General features: G+C 42.4%; 1 protein-coding gene across 5 annotated transcripts in view; it reads right to left on the bottom strand.

Moving 5' to 3' along the window:
* The window catches only part of GPATCH2L (G-patch domain containing 2 like), a 94035-nt gene that overhangs the window by 51351 nt on the left and 15821 nt on the right, over positions 1–26863 (bottom strand). For all 5 annotated transcript variants that reach the window (XR_004540140.1, XM_033952348.1, XM_033952345.1 and 2 more), the window contains exon 3: positions 23299–23363. Coding sequence is in view for 4 of the 5 variants with exons in the window: in XM_033952348.1 (XP_033808239.1) it covers positions 23299–23363 (65 nt within the window). In the remaining variant the exon portion in view is untranslated. The remainder of the gene's footprint in view (positions 1–23298; positions 23364–26863) is intronic.

Below are 26863 nucleotides of genomic sequence, written 5' to 3' on the forward strand. Positions count from 1 at the left end.
ATTTAGGAAGCTGGTTGGTTGGGCTGAGAATTTTTCAGCACCCCCTGGTATATCATAAAAGTGAGCTAAGTATAGAACAATCAAGACATTGTGACATCACTGATGAGATTGGCTCTTATTGGTGGAATGAGGCATTATGACATCACAATTTCAGCTTTCTTCAGTCTCAGGGGGTGCTGAAAAGTTCTCAGCCCAAGCAAGAAGAGAATGAGGGGGATGTGGTTCAATCAATGATTTGAAACAATGTCAAAACGTAGAATTTTGTTTCTGAAAATTGGCACTTAACGAAAAGCACAGTTACTTACCGTAACAGGTGTTATCCAGGGACAGCAGGCAGATATTCTTGACTGATGGGTGACGGCACTGACGGAGCCCCGGTACGGACAATTTTAGAGTGATTGCACTCTAAGAACTTTAGAAAGTTCTAGTTAGGCCGCACCGCGCGTGCGTGAGTGCCTTCCCGCCCGACAGAGGCGCGCGGTCCCCAGTTAGGATAAGCCAGCTAAGAAGCCAACCCGGGGAGGTGGGAGGGACGCAAGAATATCTGCCTGCTGTCCCTGGATAACACCTGTTACGGTAAGTAACTGTGCTTTATCCCAGGACAAGCAGGCAGCATATTCTTGACTGATGGGTGACCTCCAAGCTAACAAAAAGAGGGATGGAGGGAAGGTTGGCCATTAGGAGAATAAATTTTGTAAAACAGATTGGCCGAAGTGTCCATCCCGTCTGGAGAATGCATCCAGACAATAGTGAGATGTAAAAGTATGAACTGAGGACCAAGTAGCAGCCTTGCAGATTTCCTCAATAGGAGTGGAACGGAGGAAAGCTACAGACGCTGCCATAGCTCTAATTTTGTGGCCCGTGACAGAACCTTCCAGTGTCAGGCCCGACTGAGCATAACAAAAAGAAACGCAAGCAGCAAGCCAATTGGACAGAGTGCGTTTAGATACAGGATGACCCAACTTGTTAGGATCAAATGACAAAAACAGTTGAGGAGATGATCTGTGAGGTTTGGTGCGATCAAGATAGTAAGCCAGAGCACGTTTACAATCCAAAGTATGCAAAGCCTGTTCACCTGGATTAGAATGAGGCTTTGGGAAAAAAACAGGTAGAACGATGGATTGGTTAAGATGGAATTCAGACACAACCTTAGGAAGGAACTTGGGATGTGTACGGAGGACGACCTTATCATGGTGAAAAACAGTGAAAGGTGGATCCGCCACCAGTGCATGGAGCTCACTGACCCTCCTGGCAGAAGTGAGAGCTATTAGAAAAACCACTTTCCAAGTTAGAAATTTGAAATGCGTTGAGGCCAATGGCTCGAAAGGAGGCTTCATTAACGCAGAAAGAACCACATTAAGATCCCATACAACAGGAGGGGCCTTAAGAGGTGGTTTCACATTGAAAAGGCCCTTCATGAACCTTGAAACTAAGGGATGAGCTGAGAGGGGTTTTCCATGAATCGGCTCATGAAAAGCTGCAATGGCACTAAGGTGGACCCTTATCGAAGAGGATTTAAGACCAGAGTCAGATAAGGACAATAGATAGTCCAACACCAATCCCACTGCTGTAGATATGGGATTATGGTGATGTAACAGGCACCAGGAAGAAAACCGAGACCACTTTTGCTGGTAACATTGAAGAGTAGACGGTTTCCTGGAGGCATCAATAATAGAACGGACAGGCTGAGAAAGGAGAGCATGAGTTGAAGTCAGCCCGAGAGATACCAAGCTGTCAGGTGCAGAGATTGTAAGTTGGGATGAAGAAGCGTTTGCTGATGCTGTGTAAGTAGAGAAGGAAACAGAGGAAGAGGTATGGGTTCCCTGGAACTGAGTTGAAGTAGAAGGGAAAACCAATGCTGTCTGGGCCACCGTGGAGCTATGAGGATCATGGTGGCTTGTTCCCTCTTGAGCTTGAATAAGGTGCGCAGCATGAGCGGAAGAGGAGGGAATGCATAAAGGAAGAGATTGGTCCAATCCAGAAGAAATGCATCAGGTTCCAGACGGTGAGGAGAGTAAAGTCTGGAGCAAAACAGGGGCAGTTGATGGTTGTGGGGAGCTGCAAAAAGATCCACCTGAGGAGTGCCCCATTGAGAGAAAATGAACTGGAGAGTCGAGGGGTCGAGAGTCCATTCGTGAGGTTGGAGAATTCTGCTGAGATTGTCTGCTAGGCAATTCTGTTCCCCTTGGATGTAGACTGCTTTCAGGAATAGGTGACGAGCAGTCGCCCATGTCCAAATCCTTTGAGCTTCCTGACATAAAGGACGGGATCCCGTCCCTCCTTGTTTGTTGATGTAATACATTGCAACTTGGTTGTCTGTGCAAATGAGAAGAACCTGAGGAAAAAGGAGATGTTGAAAAGCTTTGAGGGCGTAAAACATCGCTCTGAGTTCCAGGAAATTGATGTGGTGTTTCTTTTCCTGGGCGGTCCAATACCCCTGAGTTTGGAACTCGTTCAAGTGAGCTCCCCATGCATAGGGGGAGGAATCCGTGGTGATGACCAGTTGATGAGGAGGTAGATGGAACAGTAGACCTCTGGATAGATTTGAAGATTTCAACCACCAAAGAAGCGACTGTCGAAGAGACGAGGTCACAGATATGTGTTGTGAACAAGGATCCGTCGCTTGTGACCACTGAGTCGCTAGGGTCCATTGAGGAGTACGCAGGTGGAGACGTGCGAAGGGAGTGACATGTACTGTGGAGGCCATGTGTCCCAAGAGCACCATCATGTGATTTGCAGAGATGGAAGTTTCCTGGAACACCTGCTGACAGAGGTGAAGGATGGTGTGAAGACGGTTTGGAGGAAGAAACGCCCTCATCCGAACAGTATCCAGAATGGCTCCAATGAATTGAAGTCGCTGAGTTGGAATGAGGTGCGACTTGGGTAGATTGATTTCGAACCCCAACAGTCGAAGGAAGTAAATGGTCTGATTGGTGGCTATGTGTACGGACTGAGGAGAAGGAGCCTTGATGAGCCAGTCGTCCAGATAAGGGAAGACTTGAAAATTGTGGGAGCGGAGATAAGCTGCGACCACAATCAGACATTTGGTGAATACCCTGGGAGAGGAGGCTAGGCCGAAGGGTAGCACCTTGTATTGGTAATGATGTTGGTTGACAAGAAAGCGAAGATATTGTCTGGACATCAGATGAATTGGAATGTGAGTATACGCCTCCTTGAGATCGAGGGAACATAGCCAGTCTTCCTGAGAGAGAAGAGGGTATAGAGTGGCAAGAGATAACATCTTGAACTTCTCCTTGACCAGACATTTGTTGAGATCTCTGAGATCTAATATTGGTCTGAGGTCTCCAGTCTTTTTGGGTACAAGAAAGTACCGGGAATAAAATCCCAGGCCTTGCTGGTCTAGAGGAACTGGTTCGATGGCATTGAGAAGAAGGAGGGATTGAACCTCTTGACCGAGGAGGAGGGACTGAGCCTTGTTGGAAGCAGACTCTTTTGGCAGACTTAACGGTGGAGGAGTCTGAAAATTTAGGGCGTAGCCGTGAGCGATGATAGCAAGTACCCACTGGTCGGAGGTGATTGCTTCCCATCGAGACAGAAAAACCTGTAGTCGACCCCCTATGGGCTGAGGTAGAGGACATGAGGGAGGAAGACTGGCAATGTTCTGGAGAAGAGAGTCAAAAGGGCTGTGTCGTCTTAGGCTGAACAGCCGGTTTTACAGCAGGCTGTTGTTGTTGACGAGCCTGTTGCTGCTGCTGACGCTGTCTGCGAGGTTGAGGGGGATGAGGCTGAGCCGGTCGAGCAGAAAACCTCCTTTGATATGAAGATTGTTGCCTGAATGGACGAGGAGGAGGAGGTTTCTTCTTGTTTTTCAACAAGGTGTCCCACCTAGTTTCATGGGCGGAGAGCTTTTGTGTGGTGGTATCCATGGACTCCCCAAACAGCTCATCCCCTAGGCAAGGCGCATTGGCAAGCCGGTCCTGATGGTTTACATCCAGATCAGAGACCCTTAGCCATGCCAACCTTCTCATTGCTACAGAGATAGCAGTAGCTCGTGACGTCAGTTCAAAAGTATCATAAATGGAACGGACCATAAACTTCCTGAGTTGCAAAAGACTAGAGGTACATTGCTGAAAAGCAGGAAGCTTACGGTCCGGAATATACTTCTGAAAAGAGGTCACCTGTTGAATGAGATGTTTCAGGTAAAACGAGAAGTGGAATGCATAATTACCTGAACGGTTGGCCAGCATGGCATTTTGGTAAAGGCGCTTTCCAAATTTATCCATGGCCTTTCCTTCTCTGCCAGGAGGGACAGAGGCATACACACTGGCTCCTGCAGATTTCTTCAGTGTTGACTCTACCAACAGAGATTCATGGGGAAGTTGGTGCTTGTCAAATCCTGGGATTGGAATCACTTTATATAGAGATTCCAGTTTTCTTGGAGCTCCTGGAATTGTCAAAGGAGTTTCAAGATTCTTATAAAAAGTTTCCCTCAAGATGTCATGGAGGGGTAACTTTAAAAACTCCTTAGGAGGTTGGTCAAAATCCAAAGCATCCAAAAATGCTTTGGATTTTTTGGAGTCAGACTCCAAAGGAATAGATAGGGTGTCTGACATCTCCTTTAAAAATTTTGTGAAGGAGGAATGCTCTGGCTTAGCAGTAGTATCCTGCACCGATGGTTCATCCTCATCAGATGTGTAATCCTCCTCGGTACCGAGGGGATCATCTGAGTCGTCCCACAAGTCAGGGTCCCGTACCGATTGTAAACGGCCCTGGGAAAGTGGAGTCGATGTCTCAGTATGCTTAGTCTTGCGTACCGATTTACCAGACCGAGTGGAGACGGTACCTGGAGAATGTAGAACGGTACGGGGTTCAGAGAACAGTACCGGTTCCGACACCGTAGGAGTAGCACGCCGTTTTGGTTCTGCTGACAGAACAGGCATGGACATAGATTTGTGCGGTGCCGAAACAGTCGATGACAGTAAAAGAGGCTGATCGACAGACGGCACCGAAGGCTCAGTCGGTACCGACACTGGAAGGTTCGGAGTCAACAGAGCCGGGAGCAAGTGTTGGAGTTGCTCCTTAAGTTGGGCCTGGAGGATAGAGGCAATACGCTCATCCAACGTTGGTCCCGATGGCACCGGTACCGGTTTTTTCTTGCTCGGTACCTTCGGTGCCGCTCGACGCTCGGGTGAAGTCGATGCCGATGACGAGGCAGTGACTTCAATGGGAGCGGAGCGTTTACGGGGCCGGCGCTCAGTCTGCAGGACTTGGCTCACTGCATGCTCGACTGGCGGGCCTAGAACAGTAGGGGAAGGCTTCTTAGCCGGCTTACCTACAGGAGTCGACACCGGCGATGTATCTTGCGGTGCCGAGGCAGTCGGAGTCGATTTGGAGGAAGTCGTCGACGTCGATACCGGTGCAACTTCCATAGCGGTACCGAAAAGGATCCGCTGCTGAATTTGACGATTTTTTAAAGTTCTTTTTTGTAAAGAACTACAGCGGGTGCAGGTCTCAGCCCTATGGTCCGGACCCAGACACTGGAGGCACCACTTGTGCGGGTCGGAGAGAGAGATAGGGCGTGCACACCGCTGACACTTTTTGAAACCCGGTGACGGGGGCATGAAGGGAAATACTGCTGTAGCAAAATCGAAGCCCGAGGCTTCGATGGTGCCAACAGGCCCCGCCGGGGCAGATCGACAAAAAAAAATGAAAAATAAGAATTTTTTTTTTTTTTTTTTACACAAACTGTAAAAAAGAAGGAAAGAAATAAAATATGAAGAGAAAAATACGCGCGAGCGGGAAGGCAAGTGAAAATAGAAAAAATTTCCAACAGCCGTTGGAAACACGCGTCTTCTTAGCTCCGCGGAATTAAGAAAACTGGGGACCGCGCGCCTCTGTCGGGCGGGAAGGCACTCGCGCACGCGCGGTGCGGCCTAACTAGAACTTTCTAAAGTTCTTAGAGTGCAATCACTCTAAAATTGTCCGTACCAGGGCTCCGTCGGTGCCGTCACCCATCAGTCAAGAATATGCTGCCTGCTTGTCCTGGGATAATAAGATAACACTCTTTTCAGCTCAGTGGCAAAATAATGCTCAGAATTTAGGAAGTTGGTTGGTTGGCCTGAGAGCTTTTCAGCACCCTTCATATACCCAAAGTTCCACACCCCGCAGGAACTCAATTTTCCTGCCCCGTCCCCGCAAGTTTTGTCACTGTCCCTGCCCCATTCTTGTAAGCTCTGATTTAACCACACAAGCCTTGAACACTTATGATTTTAAAGTGTTTGCAGGAATGGGGCAGGGACAGGAAAAGAACTCAGTGGGAAGGGAAAATGAGTTTCTGCGGGGACCAATCTGTCCCCGTCTCATTCTCTATTCTACAGTATGCAAGAGCATAGGAGCCCCACCTATATGGAAAAACTGCAGCCTCCCTCCCACTAAATCCACAAAAGCAGGCAATACTCTTTACATCTGGATCACAGCACTTAGAACTTCCAAACAGCCCATAATCCCACTGAATTCCTACAGTAAACCATGCTGCAGACAGCCAGATCCAACATTCTCAAGGCTCCTATTGTACCCCTAAAGTCCCACTACACCGAGGACTCATACTGAGTTCCCACAGTCCACCAATTTCAGATCTCCCGCTCCATCCCTACATCTCTGAGCTCGTGTGTTCATCGTTTTCTGGCCTCCCTCCCATGCACAGCTTGATCTGCCACTACTGGTAACGCTCTACCACCCCAGAGCTCCATCTCCATCCCAAATACAAACAACTTACTGCGACACTTTGAAGTTCAATGAGCTCCAGGCCCTTACTGCATCCAGTAACTTAATGCTCACAAGCTATTGGCTTCAAAATCCAGCAGTCACCCCCCACCCTCCCTTACCGTGGGAGTTGACACATATCTCTGTTCAGAACTGGTTTCTGTAGATCCTTCAGCTCTGTTAACCTCACTGGAAACTGCTAGTTTTACGAGACTTCACTTTAATAAGCAAAAGGGCACTTGCGAGTCATGAGTCAATGAAAGAGGAGTGATGGAAAGCAGGAAAAACGGAAGCATTGAGCCCATCTGAATGAGTCAACACAGTCATCACTGAATCCAGTGGGAGTTCAACCCAGCCTGTCACTCATGCACACATATCACCTAAGGGCCTTTCAAATAAAGGCCCTCTGACAGGCGTTAAATCCAGCCTGCAGTCTTAAACAGGCAACACAAATGTAATTAGCAGAGATGTGCTGACTAACCTCAGCTTCACAACCTCCTAATTAGAGGGATCTGAGGAAGCACCATCTTATGGGCCACAAAGTACCAAGAGATAAATCACCTCTTGAAATCCTTGCAACCAGGACCCCAACTCACTCTTCGCTCGCACACCTCACAGTCCACACAGAGATCTGGGTCATCCAATGATCACACCACTTATTCCCAGAGCTGTATGGGCGATCAGCTGGCACTCCCTGGAAATAGACTCTTTGATCGATGAATGTCAGCGGTCTTTGGATTAAGATAAGTTCCTTTTTTCAGTAGCCATATTTGATTGTTGATTAATGGATATATCATTTGGCACTGCAGGAACGATTTTCGAATGATTTGGCACTTTTTGAACCAGATCATTTTGGCACTAGGGTATTTTGGGCTATTTAGCTTGTTTTAAACATTAAATTAAATATGTAAAATTTGATTATTTACAGGGTGTTTTACATGATGTTTGTGTGTGACATCTGCCTGGCATTTTTAGGTGCTAAATGTGGTGATAAACGCTGGTGAACTTTGCATAAACTGGTATACAAGTTCCCAAGAACTGATTTAACACCCTATATTTATTGACTCTTAGAACTACATCTATTTAAATCAGCCCTTAATCTCTAAAGTGTTTCAAGAACAGAGAGCAGGTCTTTCTTTATCTACTTGAGCATTGTGACCACTCTCAATTAAAGCAGACTTGTTTATACTTTTGGGAGTTGAGATTAACATAAGAATTATCATATTGGGACAGACCAAAGGTCCATCGAACCCAGCATCCTGTTTCCAACAGTGGCCAACCCAGGTCCCAAGTAGTAAAACAGATTTTATGCTGCTTATCCTAGGAATAAGAAGTGGATTTCCTCAAGACATCTCAATAATAGCCTATGGACTTCTCTTTAAAACCTCGCTACGCTAACATTTCACCACATTCTTTGGCAACGAATTCCAGAGTTTAATTACACATTGTAAAGAGAAATATTTTCCCTGGTTTGTTTTAAATCTACTACTTAGTAGCTTCATCGCATGCCCCGTCGTTCTAGTATTTTTGGAAAGAGTGAACAAGCGATTAACATCTACCCTTTCCACTCCACTCAGTATTTTCTAGACCTCTATCATATCACCTCTGTCTCTTCTCCAAGCTGAAGAGCACTAGCCTTTCCTCAACGAGAAGTCATCCCATTCCTATTATCATTTTGTTGCCCTTTTCTAATTCCGCTATATCTTTTTTGAGATATGGCGACTAGAATTGCATACAGTATTCGAGGTACGGCCGTACCATAGAGCGATATAAGGGCATTATAACATTTTCATCTTTGTTTCATGCGAGATTCCCATGGGTTTGGAAGAAATTAACACAGAATTCCTGCAGGAATGAAAGATGCCACAAAATTCCCATAGGACTGAAGTCAAAATCTCTGGTGATTCCAGAATGAGATTTGGAATATAAGGAGAAAGGCAGCTGGAACACCAGAATGAGGCTTGGAACACTCATTGGTTGACTAGTAAATACCATCCAAAAAACCATGAGGCTGGTGGAGTTGGGAGGAAAGAGGGCTGCAAATAAGTAAATAATAGCATCGACATTTGTGGGGATGGAACGGATCTTAGCAGGTACGTGTGGGTATAGCACAGTTACTTACCGTAACAGGTGTTATCCAGGGACAGCAGGCAGATATTCTTGACTGATGGGTGACGGCACCGACGGAGCCCCGGTACGGACAATTTTAGAGTGATTGCACTCTAAGAACTTGGAAAGTTCTAGCAGGCCGCACCGCGCACGCGCGAGTGCCTTCCCGCCCGACAGAGACGCGCGGTCCTCCAGTTAGTATAAGCCAGCTAAGAAGCCAACCCGGGGAGGTGGGTGGGACGCAAGAATATCTGCCTGCTGTCCCTGGATAACACCTGTTACGGTAAGTAACTGTGCTTTATCCCAGGTCAAGCAGGCAGCATATTCTTGACTGATGGGTGACCTCCAAGCTAACAAAAAGAGGGATGGAGGGAAGGTTGGCCATTAGGAAAACAAATTTTGCAAAACAGATTGGCCGAAGTGTCCATCCCGTCTGGAAAATGCATCCAGATAATAATGAGATGTAAAAGTATGAACTGAGGACCAGGTAGCAGCCTTGCAGATTTCCTCAATAGGAGTGGAACGGAGGAAAGCTACAGATGCTGCCATAGCTCGAACTCTATGGGCCGTGACAGAACCTTCCAGTGCCAGTCCAGACTGAGCATAACAAAAAGAAATGCACGCTGCAAGCCAATTTGACAACGTACGTTTAGAAACAGGACGTCCCAATTTATTCGGATCAAAGGACAGAAAGAGTTGGGGAGATGATCTGTGGGGCTTAGTACGCTCTAAATAGTAAGCTAGAGCCCGCTTACAGTCCAAAGTATGCAGAGCCTGTTCTCCAGAATGAGAGTGAGGTTTCGGAAAGAAGACAGGCAGAACAATGGATTGGTTGAGATGGAATTCTGAGACAACCTTAGGGAGAAACTTTGGATGTGTATGCAGAACCACCTTGTCATGATGAAAGACTGTAAAAGGTGGATCAGCAACTAGTGTATGGAGCTCACTGACCCTCCTGGCAGAGGTAAAAGCAATAAGGAAAAGTACCTTCCAAGTGAGAAACTTGAAAGGAGCGGTAGCCAAAGGTTCAAATGGAGGCTTCATTAAGGCGGAAAGAACCACATTGAGATCCCAGATTACAGGAGGGGCTCTGAAAGGTGGTTTCACATTGAAAAGACCCCACATGAACCTGGACACTAAGGGATGAGCCGAGAGAAGTTTTCCATGAACTGGCTCATGAAAAGCAGCAATAGCACTGAGGTGGACTCCGATGGAAGTTGACTTGAGGCCAGAGTCAGACAAAGAAAGTAGATAATCCAACAAAGTCTCCACTGCAAGAGAAGTGGGATCATGGTGATGAAGAAGACACCAGGAAGAAAACCGTGTCCACTTCTGATGGTAACATTGCAGAGTGGCCGGTTTCCTGGAGGCATCCAGAATGGAACGAACGGGCTGAGACAACGAAGTATCATGAGAAGTCAGCCCGAGAGAAACCAAGCTGTCAGGTGCAGAGACGGAAGGTTGGGATGCAGAAGGGTCTCCTGATGTTGCGTAAGCAGAGAAGGAAACAGCGGAAGAAGAAAAGGCTCCCTGACACTGAGTTGAAGTAGAAGGGAGAACCAATGTTGCCTGGGCCACCGTGGAGCAATCAGAATCATGGTGGCTCCTTCCCTCTTGAGCTTGAACAAGGTTTGTAACATGAGAGGCAGAGGAGGGAAAGCGTACAGGAACAGATTGGACCAATCGAGGAGAAATGCATCCGCTGCCAGACGGTGAGGAGAGTAGAGTCTGGAGCAGAATAGGGGCAGCTGGTGATTGTGAGGAGCTGCAAAGAGGTCTATCTGAGGAGTGCCCCATTGAGCGAAGATGGACTGTAGAGTTAAAGGATCGAGTGTCCACTCGTGAGGCTGGAGAATTCTGCTGAGCTTGTCCGCTAAAGAATTCTGTTCTCCCTGAATGTAGATAGCTTTCAGGAATAGTTGGTGATCTGTGGCCCAAGCCCAAATCTTCTGGGCTTCCTGGCACAAGAGGCGAGAGCCTGTCCCACCCTGCTTGTTGATGTAGTACATTGCAACTTGATTGTCTGTGCACAGCAGGAGGACCTGGGGAAAGAAAAGATGTTGGAAGACCTTGAGGGCATAAAACATCGCTCTAAGTTCCAGGAAATTGATGTGATGCTTCATTTCCTGGGCTGTCCAAAGTCCTTGAGTTTGGAATTCGTTCAAATGAGCTCCCCAGGCATAAGGGGAGGCGTCGGTGGTGATGACAAGTTGATGAGGAGGTAGATGGAACAGAAGACCTCTGGAGAGATTTGAGGATATCAACCACCATTGTAGAGACTGACGAAGAGATGATGTCACAGATATGTGTCGTGAGCAAGGATCCGTCGCTTGGGACCACTGGGTAGCTAGGGTCCATTGAGGAGTGCGCAGGTGAAGACATGCGAAGGGTGCGACATGAACTGTGGAGGCCATGTGACCCAAGAGTATCATCATTTGCTTGGCAGAGATGGAACATTGAGGAAGCACCTGCTGACATAGACATTGAAGGGTCTGAAGACGGTTGGAAGGCAGGAACGCTCTCATGAGGACTGTGTCCAGCACCGCTCCAATGAATTGAAGTCTCTGAGTGGGGATGAGATGAGATTTGGGTAGATTGATCTCGAACCCCAGAAGTTGGAGAAACAGGATGGTTTGGTTGGTGGCCAGGAGTACTGTCTGAGATGAATTGGCCTTTATCAACCAATCGTCCAGGTAAGGAAAGACCTGAAGGTGGTGAGAGCGTAGAAAGGCAGCCACCACAATCAGACATTTGGTGAACACTCTTGGAGAGGAGGCAAGGCCGAAGGGCAGCACCTTGTATTGGTAATGACAGTGATTGATCATGAAACGGAGGTACTGTCTGGAGGTCAGATTGACCGGTATGTGAGTGTATGCCTCTTTGAGATTGAGGGAGCATAGCCAGTCGTCTTGATTGAGAAGAGGGTAAAGAGTGGCTAAAGAAAGCATCTTGAATTTTTCTTTGACTAAGCATTTGTTGAGATCGCGAAGATCTAGAATTGGCCTGAGATCTCCTGTTTTTTTGGGAACTAGAAAGTAACGGGAGTAGAATCCCTGTCCCTTTTGATCTAGAGGAACTTCCTCTATGGCGTTCAAAAGGAGGAGGGATTGAACCTCCTGGAGAAGGAGGGAAGACTGAGGAGTGTTCAAAGCAGACTCTCTTGGCAGACTTTGGGCAGGAAGGGTCTGAAAGTTGAGAGAGTAGCCGTGGAGGATGATGTTGAGGACCCATTGGTCCGAAGTGAAAACTTCCCACCGGCTGAGGAAAAAAGTGAGTCGGCCACCTATAGGTTGAGGTAGGTGGGTAGATGTTTGGACGCTGGCTATGCCCTGGAGAATCAAGTCAAAAGGGCTGCGTAGATTTTTGCTGTGGAGGTGGCTTCACAGGTTGCTGTTGCGGTGGCCTAGGAGTCTGTCGTTGTTGCTGACGTTGACGCCTAGGTTGCTGGGGAGCTGATGGCAATGGACGAGCCACATAACGGCGTTGATAGGCCGACTGCTGTCTGAAAGGCCGTGCCGGTGGAGCCTTCTTTTTTGTTTTGAGCAGAGTATCCCAGCGAGTCTCATGGGCGGAGAGCTTTTGGGTGGTCGAGTCCATTGATTCCCCAAAGAGCTCATCCCCAGGCATGGGGCATTAGCCAACCGATCTTGATGGTTGACATCAAGCTCGGATACTCTAAGCCAGGCAAGGCGGCGCATGGCCACAGACATGGCCGTGGCTCTAGTGGTAAGTTCAAATGTGTCATAAATTGATCTTACCATAAATTTACGGAGTTGGAAAAGAGAAGACGAGCAGTGGTGGAAAGCCTGTCGTTTCCGCTCAGGAAGGTACTTTTCAAAGGAAGCCATGGTGGTAAGGAGATGCTTAAGATAAAAAGAAAAGTGAAAAGCATAATTACCAGATTTATTAGCTAACATTGCATTCTGGTATAGCCTCTTACCGAATTTGTCCATGGCTTTGCCCTCTCTGCCAGGAGGGACAGAAGCATATACACTAGCTCCGGCGGACTTCTTAAGTGTAGATTCCACAAGCAGAGATTCATGTGGAAGCTGTGGCTTATCGAATCCAGGAATAGGGATTACTTTATATAAAGAATCTAATTTACGGGAAGCTCCTGGGATGGTCAAAGGAGTCTCTAGGTTCTTATAGAAAGTTTCCCTCAAGATGTCATGAAGAGGGAGTTTCAAAAATTCCTTTGGAGGCTGATCGAAGTCAAGGGCATCAAGAAAGGCCTTGGAGAACCAGAGCGGGGGCGTGGCTTAGCGCGAGCACGGATGGAGGTGTGATCCTGAAGCTCCTCTCCATCGGGCAATGAAATAAAGAAAAAAATTTATTTTCCTTCAAAATAATTATATATAAATATATATACGGAAAGCTGAGTAAAAGATACAAAACAAAATCCTAAATAGCGATATTTGAAGAAGGGTATGTGCAGACAGGAGACGGAAAAACGGAAAGCCGTTTGAACTGACGGTTACATAGAACTGAATACAGTACCGAAGTATGTGTTTATATTCTGATCAAATATAATAAAAAAGCTGAGGGGAATCGGGAAAGTAGTCTGTGATTCCGGATGTTTGGAGAGGCTTGAAAGCAGCGCTGAGACGGAGAGACGAAAGTAAACGGAAAAAAAAAAAAAGGCTGAAGGGAATCGGTAAGCAGAGAGCTGTCAGTGTCGGCGTTTTCAATAGACTTTGAGATATATGTTAAATTGAGAAAAGTAAAGAATGAATATATTCTGACAAAATATAACTAAAGAAAAAAAAAAAAAAAAAAAGCCGAATTGCTATATTTAAAGCGGGATTTGTGCGGATGAGAGTTGGGAAGACATAGAACCGTTTGTGCTGACAGTTTATTGAAGTTTAAATGCAGCGCTGAAACCGCGTGATATACGTGATTGAACAGTTTGGCGAAATAGAGGAGAAAAGTTTATATTCTGAACAAATATATACTGAAACATAAAAAGGAAGCTGTTAAAAGTCAGGAAAGTTGAGATCTGCCTGTATTTCAACTGATTTAAGAGACTTTACAGCTTAGCGCGAGCAGCAATACTGATACAGTTGAATGTGAAAAACCAAAAGGTGATCTGATCAAATATAGCCAAAAAAAAAAAAATATAACCTGAATTGCGGCAGTTGAAGTGGGATAAGTGCTGACAATAAAAGGGAAGACAGAAAACCATTTGTGATTTTGGCGGTTTCATTGAAATTGAATGCAGTGTTGAAACTAGCAAATTACAAGTGAAAGATCAGTATTGATTGGAAAAAATATAAAAAAGGAATTTGTGTTCTGACCAATTATATTGAAAAAAAAAATTATTCTTTGATAAAAAAGGGGATTTAAAAAAAAATTGAGAGAGAGGAGGACTTACATTTCTCTTAAAAATTGGGTGCCTTAGCACTGAAGACAAATAAATGTCAGCTTACTAATAAAAAACAAATACTGAATTCAATATCAATTTCCTCTTGCAAAGCTGCGATTGGGCTTGTGAGAGAGGAGACACGAAAAAAATATTCAACGGAACTCTAAAAAACTGAAACAGCAAGATATTGAGGAATTTGAAAGACGCTGAGAAAAAACAGAAGAAAATTGCTTAAAGCTGATCAAAATAGAAAAAATAACTCTAATAAAGGGTTGCTCTCCTTAATCAGAGCTGCGATTGGGCTTGTAAGAGGAGAGGAAAAAGTTCCCCTACAACATTGAAAAAGTGAAAGTGAGAAAAGAATTTTCAAAATAACATAGGTAAAGGAAAAGAAAAGAACTTAAAAAGAAAAAACTTTCTAATTCAAAGATATAACAAAATCTTGGAAGAAAAGAGATTAAAAACCTAAGAATACCAAATATAAAAGATTTAAATACAAGAAATAATAATAACCAAGGAAAAGTGAACAATAAAATGGCAAGTACCAGACAAAACAAAAATGAGACAGGTACATCTGCAAAAAGACAGAAACAAGAACAAATAACACCAAGCAAGATACCACTTCCTATCGAAGAATCAGACACATTAAGCAAAGCTGAAGTCATGGAAGAATTAAAACAAATCAAACAAATGCTGAAAGAAACTATTACTAATATGTCTGATATGAAAGAAGAAATTTTAAATATACATAGACAAATGGAAGTTAACAACAAAAGAACAACTGAATTAGAATCAAAAATGGAAATTATAGAATGTGAATCAAAAAGATGTAAAAACGACAACCTGGAATTAAACAAATTAAAAGATCAACTGGAGGATTACGAGAATAGAGGAAGAAGAAAGAACATCAAACTCTTTGGAATACAAGAAAATCTAGAGGGGAAAAATACTATCCTTTTCCTTGAAAATTTAATTCCAAAAATTCTACAATTAGACTTGAAACAAACAATTGAAATCGAAAGGGCACATAGAATCCCAATAAAAAATTCAGAAAATAAAAACAGACCAAGACCAATCATTTTCAAAATGTTGAGATACCAGCAAGCACTAGAGATACTAAATGCTGCAAAAAAAGATAAAAACTTAAACTATAAAGGATCAAGATTATGGTTTTTACCAGATTTCGCCAAAAACACAGCATCTAAAAGGAAAAGACTACTAGATATGAGACCACTACTCAAAGAAAAAGGATTTAAATATGGACTATACTATCCAGCGAAAATGAGAGTGTCATCTGGAGACAAGTCGTTATATTTTGAGGATCCCGAAAAACTAAAAGAGTTTCTATCTAAACCAGAACCTATGATATATTAACAAAATATATTAAAAAGGTTTTGAAGACTCTATGAAAAATTAGGAAATACAACATATCGAAATATTGAAGAAATGGAGGAAAACAATACAAAGAAAAGACAATAATAATTATATGAAAGAAAGAACAGAATATATGAAAATTATTAAATAATACACTGCATACAAGTTTAAAATAATTATATGTTGAAATCAAAACACTAAGGAAATACAAATTAACACATTGTTAAATGGAAAATGATACATTAATAAAATGTTATGGAAAATGATTAAATAAATATAAAAGATCAATATAGATAGATAGAAGGGAAATTTGTTTAAACAATTGAATATTGATTGCCTGGAATGGGGAGAATGTTAGGATTATATTTCCAATGTGTATCCTTAAGCAGCCAATGTATTGGGTGGGAAAGGGAGGGATAAGAAGAATATTTATTAGAATAATTAAGGGAGATACATTAGGGTTTAATATGTGTGTCATGAAGAAAATTTTTTGGTTATTAAATATGAAAGAGGAGAGGAAGAATAAGATAATGAAAAGTATTAAAATATATAATGTCTTTTAAAATATATTCTATTAATGTCAATGGCCTGAATCATGTAATTAAAAGGGAAAAAATATTAACATATTTAAAAAAACAAAATGCAGATATTTACTGTCTGCAAGAGACCCATCTTAATATGAAGGAATCACAAAAATTATCAGGTGGATGGATAAAAGAATGTTTTTTTGCTCCAGCAGTGGGTAAAAAAGCAGGGGTTGCAATCCTTATAAATAAAAAATGTATGGCCAATATAAAGATAAAAAATTCAGATCCACATGGAAGATGGATACATATCGATATAAGTATGGGAAATGATACCCTGACGTTATTTAATATATATGCCCCTAATTCGAATCAATCAGAATTTTTCAAAAAGCTACAAAATATGTTATTACCACTGGCTGCCTCTAATTTAGTGGTGGCTGGAGATTTTAATGCTGTAATGGATCCATTATTGGATAAAAAACCAGGTAAAAATATTAAATCTTTAGGTTTAGATAATTTAGTTCGATCATGTGATTTGAAAGATATATGGCGTATTCTTCATTTTAATGATCAGGAGTATTCATTTTGTTCACAGGTTCATAAATCATTTTCAAGAATAGATTATATTTTTGTTTCAACAAATAAAGTGCAACAAGTGAGTAAAGCCTCCATTGATCCTATTATCATTTCGGATCATGCAGGAATATGGATAGAATTACAATTAGATCAATTAGAAAATAATAGACCTCTTTGGAGATTTGATAATGCATTGCTTGTAGATGACAAATTTTTGGAAAATTTTAAAACACAAATTAATGAATTCTTTCAAATAAATTTAGTGGAAGATACATCTATAGAAAATGTATGGGATGCATTTAAAGCAACTATGAGGGGTAATATCATATCATATTCAGCTTTTATTAGGAAACAAATTAAAAAACAACATATAGAATTAGAAAAAGAAATAAAAATATTAGAAGCTAAATTGATAAGCAAATGGGAATATGAAGTTTTGCAAGCTCTTTTGAAAGTAAAAGGTAAATATAACGAATTAACTTCAAAAATGATAAGAAAAGATTTGTTTTCCAAGCAAACAATGTATTATGGAAATTCTAATAAGGCGGGAAAATTATTAGCAAATTATCTTAAGGCAAAAAAAAGGAGAACTAATATTAATGGAATTAAAGATGATAATGGTATAATAACAAATCAAACAAATATAATATTAAAACAATTTTTAAATTTTTATAAGGATCTATATTCTTCTGAACCTTATTTGGAGAAACAAAAAGATGGAAAAAAATTTTTAGATCTAATAAATGGACCTAAGATTCCTGATCATATAAAACGAAGTTTAGAAGAGCCTATATCATTAAAAGAATTAGAAACAGCATTGAGATCTCTTAGAGTTGGATCCGCTCCAGGTGGTGATGGTTACACAGTAGAATTTTATAAAACATTTCAAAATATCCTCTCCCCACAATTATTAAAATTATATCAGACACAACTTATAAAAGGTAATATAAAAGGTACTATGGCTGAATCAATAATAATTGTTTTGCCTAAGCCAAATAAAGATCCTACTTTGGTTTCGAACTACAGGCCTATATCTTTGATAAACGTTGATAATAAACTTTTGGCGAAAATTTTGGCTTTGAGATTGGCCAAAGCTCTCCCACATATTATAGATATGCATCAAACGGGTTTCGTTGCTAAAAGACATTCCTCCAATAACTCTAGACTATTATTTCACATGCTAAACTTGTCAAAAAAAATGGATGAACCGGCATTTACAGTTTCATTAGATGCCGAGAAAGCATTTGATAGGGTAGAATGGAATTTTATGTATCAGGCTTTAGAATGGTTTGGTATAGGTTCTGGATTTATACAAATGGTAAAAACATTGTATAGCTTCCCGATTGCAAGATTAAATATTAATAATAAGATATCTGATGGTTTTCAATTGCAGAGGGGAGTTAGACAAGGTTGTCCTTTATCTCCTTTGTTATTTGATATTGTATTAGAACCCTTATTGTTAGCAATACAGCAAACGAAGGAGATACAAGGAATTCCATATTCAGATATGGAATATAAAATTTCGGCTTATGCTGACGATATTTTGCTTTATTTGAGAAATCCAGAATCTACCTTATCTTCTTTATTGAAATTAATTGATAAGTTTGGCAAATTTTCAGGTTATAAAATTAATTGGAATAAATCTGAAATTATACCCTTGAATGTTCACTGTGTAAAAGGATTATTTGATACTTTTCCATTCATATGGAAAGAAGAAGGATTTAAATATCTAGGCATTCAAGTTAAAAAAACAATTGAAGATACTGTAAAAGAAAATGAAAAATATGTATTAAAAAAAGTAACGGAGTTATGTGAACAATGGAACCCACTACATATATCTTGGTGGGGGAGAGTTCAAACTATTAAAATGATGATCTTGCCTGTGGTTTGCTACCAAATGAGTATGATACCTATTTATTTTCAGGGGTCCTTTTATAAGAATATTAATAGAATTTTAACAAAATTTCTTTGGCTTGGTAAAACATCTAGAATAGCTTTAGTAACCTTACAAAAATCAATTAAGGAGGGAGGGGTAAATTTTCCAAATTTCTATAGGTACCATCAAGCCTATATTCTACGTCAGGGTATGTATTGGATCCTCCCAGAACTTATGGATAATGCACCAGATTGGTTATATTTGGAATGGCGCCTTATGTTTCCCCTAAATTTAGTACATTTACCAAGTATTAATATACCCAAAAGATACAGAGAAAATAAAATAATAATGGATACTTGGAAAACATTGAGATTTATTGATAAATTAACACCCAACCCAATATATAAATCAACTAATCAATCCATATGGATAAACTCCAAGATCAAAATTGGCGGAGCTCAAATCCTGTGGAAGAACTGGATTATTGCAGGAATTAGATCTCTAGATGATATTATTTCAGAAGGTAAACTGCTGGATTTTTCACAATTGCAACATAGATTTGGTCTTAATAAAACACAAAGTTTTAAATGGTTGCAATTGAAGCAGGCCATTCAGGTTGGGTTCCCTGAATGGAAATCATTAAACAATCAATATAGTTTAAAGTTCTTATGCTTTAAAGCAGACTTCCTAGGACATCAAGCCGCATTGTGGTATTTGGAACAATGATGAGAAAAAAAAGTCAAATTTCACCAGAAAATAATAAACTTTTATTAATTATGACAGGGGTTGCCATTCAACATATAACTAACAATTGGAAAAATTACAACAACCTAAATTATACATTTTGGTGGAATACAATATGCCATGTTTTTAAAATGGAAAGAACAATATCAATACAAAAGGGGACATATAATAAATTTATAAAAATATGGGGGCCATTGACAAAATACTATAATGATTAAATAATAGAATACTTTTTCTTCTTTTCTTCTTTTAGAGATCTTCTTATGACACACATATAGGGAGGGTAAGAAAAACAATTTAGATATAATATATTATAATATATGATACAAAATGTAACAAATGATTAAGGGATAATAGAAGGGTGGGGGGAGGGAAAATGAATAAAATTTATCTAGAATATATTGCAATAGACATAAATATGATATTGAATAATTATCATTTGTATTCAAACATGTTATATACTTTTACAAAATTTGAAAATATTATATTAAAGTGGTGAAGGGGTGGGGGGAGGGTGAAGGGGAAAATCAAATTCAGACAAATATTGTGATAGATATAAAAGTGATAACATGCATGTATCAAATATATTTTATTATTATGTACACTTTTTATGAAATTTGAAAATAAAAATATAATGGAAAAAAAAAAAAAAAAAGAAAGGCCTTGGATTTTTTAGACTCAGTCTCCAAAGGAATGGAAAGAGATTCACACATGTCCTTCAGGAAAGAAGTGAAAGACGTAGAATCATGTTTGGAGGATGGATCAGGAACAGCAGGATCATCCTCATCCGAGGAACACTCACCCTCAGAAAAAAAAGGCTCTTCGGAGTCACCCCACAGATCAGGGTCCCTAATATGGGAGCTATGGTCTCGAGACTCCGGAGTAGAGGGTTCTAGGTGTCGGGATTTATGTGCCGACTTACCAGATCGCATAGATATGTTACCGGGAGATGTTACCGACTGTAACGGTGCCGAAGTCTGCACGGATAAACGATACGAAATCCAACACATGGTCTAATCCATGTGGAGTCCCTCAGGGTTCTCCACTTTCACCCATTCTATTCAACCTCTACATCTCTTCCCTTGGTACCACTCTAGACAACCTAAATGTAACATCCTTCAGTTACGCAGACGACATAACTATCCTCCTCCCCTTCGAAACCCAAGACAACTCCGCTACAGGACACTTGGAAACAATACTGGACGAAGTAGAAAAATGGATGACAAACCACAAACTAAAACTAAACTCGGACAAAACCAAATTCTTAATGCTTGAAACGGACAAAATCCCATCCATAACAGACCTGGAAATCAAAACTACCAAATACCCAATCCAGACCTCCCTCAAAATCCTGGGAGTGCTGATAGATAGATGCTGCACTATGCAGACTCAAATCAACAAAACTACCCAAAAAGCATTCTTCACAATGCGCAACTTACGAAAAATAAGGAAATTCTTCGACAAAGAACACTACAGGATCATTGTTCAATCCCTGGTACTAGGACTTGTGGACTACTGCAATATCCTATATCTACCATGTCCTACAAAAATGATCAAAAAACTACAGACCATTCAGAACACAGCTCTCAGACTAATCTATTCCCTCGGAAAATATGACCACATAACTAACGCCTACCTAGACTCACATTGGCTACCGATTAGAGCCAGAATCCAATTCAAACTATACTGTCTAATCTTCAAAGTACTCAATGGTACAGCACCTGCCTATCTAATCGATCGCCTACACCGCAACCTTCCACCCAGAATAAGAAGAACACTGACACCATTCTCATACCCACCACTCAACGGCACTCATCGTAAAAAGCTTTACGATAACCTCATAGCAACGCATGCAGCAAAACTCGAACCCTCCATAACCAGATTGTTAACCTCAACATCTGACTTCAAAGCATTCCGCAAAGAACTCAAAACGCTACTTTTCAAAAAGCATATTCAAAACACCTAATCTCCTCTTCCACATACACCGACCAGGTCACCCACTCCCTGACACCATATCCTCAACCGACCAAAAAAAAAACAAAAAAAACCTAATTCATCCTACCGATTCATATTACCTACCAACGCCTGGAAAAAGATTTGATATATAATGTAATATAACTGCTTTCATCCAATGTTACCAAATCTATACTCATTCTGTAACTATGTCTTACCCTAAATGTCACGTACCCTCCTGGAAATGTCCAGCTTCTTCTAATGTAATCCGCTTTGAACCGCAAGGTACAAGCGGAATAGAAATCACAAATGTAATGTAATGTAACGTAATGTAATGTAATGCTGGGCCCTCGGTTCCGGTGCGAGGACTGGCATCGATATCGATGAGGCAGAGTGGACCGGTACCGAAGCAGTGGACGCAGACAATAGAGGCTGCTCCACTGCCGGTACCGGTGGCTCAGACCGGACCGGGACCGGAAGGCTCGGTGCCAATAGAGCAGGAAGGAGTTGCTGTAACTGCTCCTTGAGCTGCACCTGTAGGACGGCTGCAATGCGCTCATCCAAAGAAGGCACCGGTACCGCCTTTTTCTTTTGCGGTACCTGCGGTGCCGCTCGACGCCCCGGAGATGAGGAGCCCGAGGTCGAGGGACTCACCTCGATAGGGGTGGAGCGCTTCCGCGGGCGCCTCACGGTCGGCAGGACTGGGATCTCTGCAATCGAGACCAGAGGACGCTCCAGCGGGGAAGGCTTCTTAGCCGGCTTACCTGGGAGTTGCGACGCCGGCGCGATATCGCGCGGTGTCGACGAAGTGGGTGCCGACTGAGATGGGGCCGGTGTCGATGCTGCAGGATCGGACATATCGGCACTGAAAAGCAAGCGCTGTTGTATCTGGCGATTTTTTAAGGTACGTTTTTTTAACGTGGCACAACGGGTGCAAGTGGAAGCCTGATGCTCAGGACCTAGGCACTGTAAGCACCAGTTGTGCGGGTCTGTAAGGGATATAGGCCGTGCACACCGCTGGTACTTTTTAAAACCTGGCTGGGGGGGCATGAAAGTAAAAACGGCTTCTGCCAAATCGAAGGCCGAGGCCTCGATGGTGGCAGCAGGCCCCGCCGGGGCAAAACCGAAATGAAGAAAAATAACGAAAAAATACTCGTTTTTTTTTTTTTTAAGAAAAAAGAAAAGAAAGAAAGGAAAAAATTTTCCCAAAAAGGTTTCGCGAGCGGGAAGGCGAGTAAGAAAAGTTTTCAACAGCCGTTGAAAAATGCGTCTTCTTAGCTCTGCGGAAACTAAGAAACTGGAGGACCGCGCGCCTCTGTCGGGCGGGAAGGCACTCGCGCGTGCGCGGTGCGGCCTGCTAGAACTTTCCAAGTTCTTAGAGTGCAATCACTCTAAAATTGTCCGTACCGGGGTTCCATAGGTGCCGTCATCCATCAGTCAAGAATATGCTGCCTGCTTGTCCTGGGATAAAGTTAGATTCCATTGGGAATGGGTGAAATTTCTGTCCCCATGCAACTCTCTAATCCATGTCACCCATCCAGAGATCTGTATCTCACCCGTCATTCACCCAATTCATACCAAGGGATCTGTGTCATCCATCAATTGCATGTCTAATATCCAAGATCTGTCACGCATCGTGCACACACTTGACATCTGGGGCCTGTGTCATTCTTCACTGACATGCCTTTCATCCAAGATGGGTGTCGGTTATCACTCAGAAGCCTCAGGCCTAGAATTTGTCCCTTCATTTGCATCCTTCACACGTGGATACACATCACTCATCAGTCACATATCTCAAACCATGGACCTGAGTCAGCCACACTTGTATCACAGAAGCCAGCTGCACGACACATCATAAACTGGAACTGAAGTGGAAAAACATGAGATCAAATCATTCTCTGCTCTTTGCGTCATACTGGCTAAGTGTTACTATCATGTCTATAAAATGCCTGTTGAATTATAGAGGATTCCCAAGAGGCTGCCTCTCATACAGAGCTCTTCCAGGACCTTCAACATTCCCCAAGGTGTCGGGAAAGCCTCCCAAAAGTGGTTACCTTGTCTTCCCTCGTCATTGGTGAAGAGTCCTGTATCACTGCTGCTGCACACGCTGCTGGTGTCACTAGAACCAGAGCAGAGAAACAGTGTGAAAATCTACCCCATGTGCAACTCAGTAGGAGACTACAGCACTGTTCTACACATCTGCACACAAGGACAGGGAGCAATGGTATAAATTGTTAAATGGATTTTTAAATAAAAAAAAGAAAACTGGACTTAGGGATATTTGGAGTATTGAGATTGGTCAGACAATTTCTGAGTCTCAATGGCCACGATTTTGGTCCTGGAGATTAAGATCTACAAAGTCAGCATCTATGAGTCAAACTTGGATGTTTTTGTTACATAGAGTTTTATGGACCCCTACGCGCTTACAAAAGATAGATAGTACTAGATCTAATAGATGCTGGCATTGTAGAGTAGAAGTTGGGACGTTAGACCACTTAATTTTTTTTGTCCCCGTGTAAATGCATTTTGGAAATTAATTTGGCCCCAAATTAATGAATTACTAGAAAATCATGTAGGACTCTCATATGATACTATATTATTTGGTACAGCAATGAGAACTCAGAGTCCGATTTCAGCAAATAATAACAAACTATTATTAATATTGACAGGGGTCGCCATGCAACAAATAACTCAAAATTGGAAGGATTATACCAAATTAAACTATACATTTTGGTGGAATTCAGTCTGTCATATATACAAAATGGAAAAAACAATAGCATTACAACAGGGAAATATTCATAATTTTAAGAAAATTTGGGAACCATTGACTCGATATTCCAATGATCAGATTTCATAGCACATTAATAATGGTTATATTAGAATGGGGAGGGGAGGGAAATGTATATTATATGGAAATAAGAAATGAAAAAAGGGGAGGGTTATATTTTATATGATAAGATGAATTATTTGTAATCACAATTTTTCATGTATTATTTGAATTTTTATGTACAATTAAAATATTGTAAGAATGAAAAATTTATAAATAAAATATTTTAAAAAAAAAAAAAAGACAATCATTTACAAGTTTCAGACCAAGCTCTTTCCTCTCACCCTTCCATGTAGGCTTCACAGACAGAATGACTACATGCGGGTTATTAACAGAAGTCGGCAACGAGTAATCAGTTTTTGTATTAATTCTTTCAGCATGTAACTCACTGGGAGCTTTGTGTATTCAAATAAATAACCAAGCTCTTGGAATACAGGTTACTGACAGGACCCAGAACTGAGCTCCCTGTGATGACATCCATCCGTGCGTGATGAGCACGTTGGGCAAAGGACTCAATTTTACTTTTTATGTTTCATCTGTAACATTTATTCTTTTGCAAATCATAGCAGGGGCGGAAAAGATTTCAGAAATTCTTACAAGCAGAGGAAATCCATCTTTATTGGGGTTTGGATTGGTTTTTTAATTCTGAGGTTTCTTTCCTCCCCTCTAACTTCTCTCCCACATTTCCTTAGTTCTTCAGTATTCCTACGCTCATCCCCTTCACACCACGTAACCACTTCTCCTCCCTCCCCTCCCCCTAGTTCTAAGTGGCCAATGGCCCTCTCCCTAGCCATTTCTCCGTATGTTGCCTGGGATCCTGTAACCCATTAGATTCAAGGAAGTACACTAGCCTTTCTTTCAGCAACACTTCCATTATTTTTCCAACAACTGAAGTGAGGCTCACCGGCTTCATCCCTGTGACCACTTTTATGAATAGGGACCACATCCGCTCTCCTCCAATCCCCAGGAATCACTCCCGTCTCCAGAGATTTGTTGAACAAGTCTTTAATAGGACTCGCCAGAACCTCTCTGAGCTCCCTTAGTATCCTGGGATGGATCCCGTCTGGTCCCATCGCTTTGTCCACCTTCAGTTTTTCAAGTTGCTCATAAACACTCTCCTGCGTGAACGGCGCAGAATCTACTCCATTTTCTCGTGTAACTTTGTCAGACAATCTCGGTCCTTCTCCAGGTTTTACTTTCGTGAACACAGAACAGAAGTATTTGTTTAGCACAGGGATGTTCAACCTTTTGGCTTCCCTGGGCTGCATTGGCCGAAAAAAAATTTTATGGGGCCGCACAAACGCTGCAGCAAGACAGAGGAGGGAGCCGGCAAGACAGTAAACACCCGGGGGAAGCAGAGGAAAACATTGCATTGCCCTCTACTGGGGCCGCACAAAATACTTCATGGGGCCGTATGTGGCCCTCGGGGGGCAGGTTGGACACCCCTGGTTTAGCATGTTTGTTTTTTCCTCATCACTCTCCACATATCGGTTCCCAGCATCTTTTAGTTTAGCAATTCCATTTTTCATCTTCCTCCTTTCACTAATATCTGAAAAAAATTTTGTCTCCCTTTTTTACATTTTTAGCCATTTGTTCTTCCGCCTGTGCTTTCTCCAGATGTATCTCTCTTGGCTTTTCAGTTTCACCCTGTAGTCCTTTCTGCACTCCTCTTCTTGGGGGTTTTTATATTTCACGAATGCCAACTCTTTCACCTTTATTTTCTCTGCCACTAGTTTGGAGAACCATATCGGCTTCCTTTTTCTTCACATAAAAGTCCATAGCCATTTTTATCCCAGGACAAGCAGGCAGCATATTCCCACACATGGGTGACATCACCGACGGAGCCCCGCAGCGGACAGCCTCGAAAGCAAACTTGCTTGAAGATCTCGATCTTTCGAGCACTGCACCGCGCATGCGCGCGTGCCTTCCCGCCCGAACTAGGGGGCGCATCTCCTGAGAGGATCTTCAGTTCGTTTAATTCCGCGGAGACAAGAAGACACATTTTCTATCTCTGCAGCATTGCCTTCTCTTCACCGCGGCTGTTTCTTTTCTTTTCTTTAGTTAAGTTCGGTCGCTGTGCTCTTCTTTTTCGGTTTTTCTTTTATTAAAAAAAAAAAAAAAAAAAAATTTTCTTTTATTTTTGTCCGGCCGGTGAGCTTTGGGCCTAGGCCCATTCGCTCTTTCGTTCGACACGGACTTTATTTTTTCCATGTCCCGGCCTCTTACCGGGTTTAAACGTTGTCGCCAGTGTAATCGTGTGATTTCGGTCACCGATCCCCACTGCCGTTGTTTACAGTGTCTGGGTTCCACTCATTCCCCAGAAGACTGTCATCGTTGCTTCACCCTTACTTCACGGGCTTTTCGGCGCTGGTGTGCTCAGTTTTTTCAACTTTTTGGCATGGAGCAACCTTCGGATTCGACCTCGACCTCGGCGGCTGCCCCGGTCTCGAAGGCTTCGACTCCGACGACATCGACACCCGTGGTCTCGAAGGCCTCGACCCAGACTCCGGCTGGAACTTCGGTCTTGAAGGCCTCGACCTTACCTGCTTCGGTTCCCTCGAAGACAATACCATCCACGAAGTCTTCTACGGGGGGTAAGTCTCCGGGTTCTCTTTCAGGTACCATACCCAAGAAGCCACCAGAGTCCTCGACACGTCCTTCGTCTAAGCGTACCTCCAAGATAAGGGAATACTCACCTTCGAGGTCGCCCTCTTCGGAGCGTACTGCTGCACCTACGAGGTCAGATTCTTCTGTCTCGGTGCCGATGCTGGAGGACATGCTGAAATCTATAC

The sequence above is a fragment of the Geotrypetes seraphini genome, chromosome 7 (assembly GCF_902459505.1).
Source record: "Geotrypetes seraphini chromosome 7, aGeoSer1.1, whole genome shotgun sequence".
Classification (NCBI taxonomy): domain Eukaryota; kingdom Metazoa; phylum Chordata; class Amphibia; order Gymnophiona; family Dermophiidae; genus Geotrypetes; species Geotrypetes seraphini.